The following is a 965-nucleotide window of genomic DNA, read 5'->3' as shown; positions in this document are numbered from 1 at the left end:
CCACCTGCCTCAGCCTCCCAAATTGCTGGGATTACAAGCGTGAGCCGCCGCGCCCGGCCCTTCTTGACTGAGTTTTAAGTGATTAACGCTTTTATGTCATTACAATTCTCTGTACGTTTTTGGGTTACAGTTATTGTTTGGGACTACTTTTGGTTCTACTTCCTTTTTCTTTTCTGTTAGCAATATCTTGATCTCTCTCTCTCTCTTTTTTTTTTTTTCCATAGTGTCTGTTCAAGAGAGTTTAGAAAGAAAATTTGGAAAGCATCGTGGAACTATTCCCATTGTACCCACAGCAGAGTTCCAAGACAGGATATCGGTGAGTGTGCTCACCCCACAGTTGTACTTTACACATGGTCCCTGCTCTTTTGTTCAGGCAGAGCTGGTTAGATGGATTTCATTTATGGCATAGTCTTTGTAATTAGCTTGACAGTAAGTGTGTGACATGTGTGTTTTTTACCTTCCCTTTTCATTACATTCTAAAACTGGAGTAAGAATCCTAATGACTACTGACAAATTTAAAATAAATAAATTTGGTATTTTTCACACACATGTTTTAACAGTGAAGGATTAATATGTACTTTAATTATTTTAAGCTTCAGAGAAATAGGAAGAATTGAAAAGTAAGCATTAGATTGAACTATATGGGAGTCCAAGAGTTTGAGACCAACCTGGGGAACATAGCGAGTCCCCATCTCTATAGAAAGAAAGCAAGAGGCCAGGCTCGGTGGCACACACCTGTAATCCCAGCACTTTGGGAGGCCAAGGCTGGGAGATCACGAAGCCAAGAGATAGAGAGCATCCTGGCCAACATGGTGAAACCCCGTCTCTACTAAAAATATAAAAATTAGCCGGGTGTGTTGGCACTCACCTGTAGTCTCAGCTACTCGGGAGGCTGAGGCAGGAGAATCACTTGAACTTGGGAGGTAGAGGTTGCAGTTAGCCAAGACTGTGTCGCTGCGCTCTAG

The 965-nt window shown here is 42.2% G+C and overlaps 1 protein-coding gene across 1 annotated transcript in view; it reads left to right on the top strand.

Annotated features, from left to right (window-relative positions):
- LOC105547347 (glutamate dehydrogenase 1, mitochondrial-like) overlaps positions 1-691 on the top strand; it is an 11,353-nt gene extending 10,662 nt beyond the window's left edge. The window contains exon 5 of the mRNA XM_011990891.1: positions 131-691. Within this exon, the coding sequence (XP_011846281.1) occupies positions 131-409 (279 nt within the window). The 3' untranslated portion in view covers positions 410-691. The remainder of the gene's footprint in view (positions 1-130) is intronic.
- Positions 692-965: the final 274 nt, after the last annotated feature.

The sequence above is a fragment of the Mandrillus leucophaeus genome, unplaced genomic scaffold (genome assembly GCF_000951045.1).
Source record: "Mandrillus leucophaeus isolate KB7577 unplaced genomic scaffold, Mleu.le_1.0 Scaffold388, whole genome shotgun sequence".
Classification (NCBI taxonomy): Eukaryota; Metazoa; Chordata; class Mammalia; order Primates; family Cercopithecidae; genus Mandrillus; species Mandrillus leucophaeus.
The sequence above is the reverse complement of the archived record's forward strand: the minus strand, read 5'-3'. Positions and strand labels throughout refer to the sequence as shown.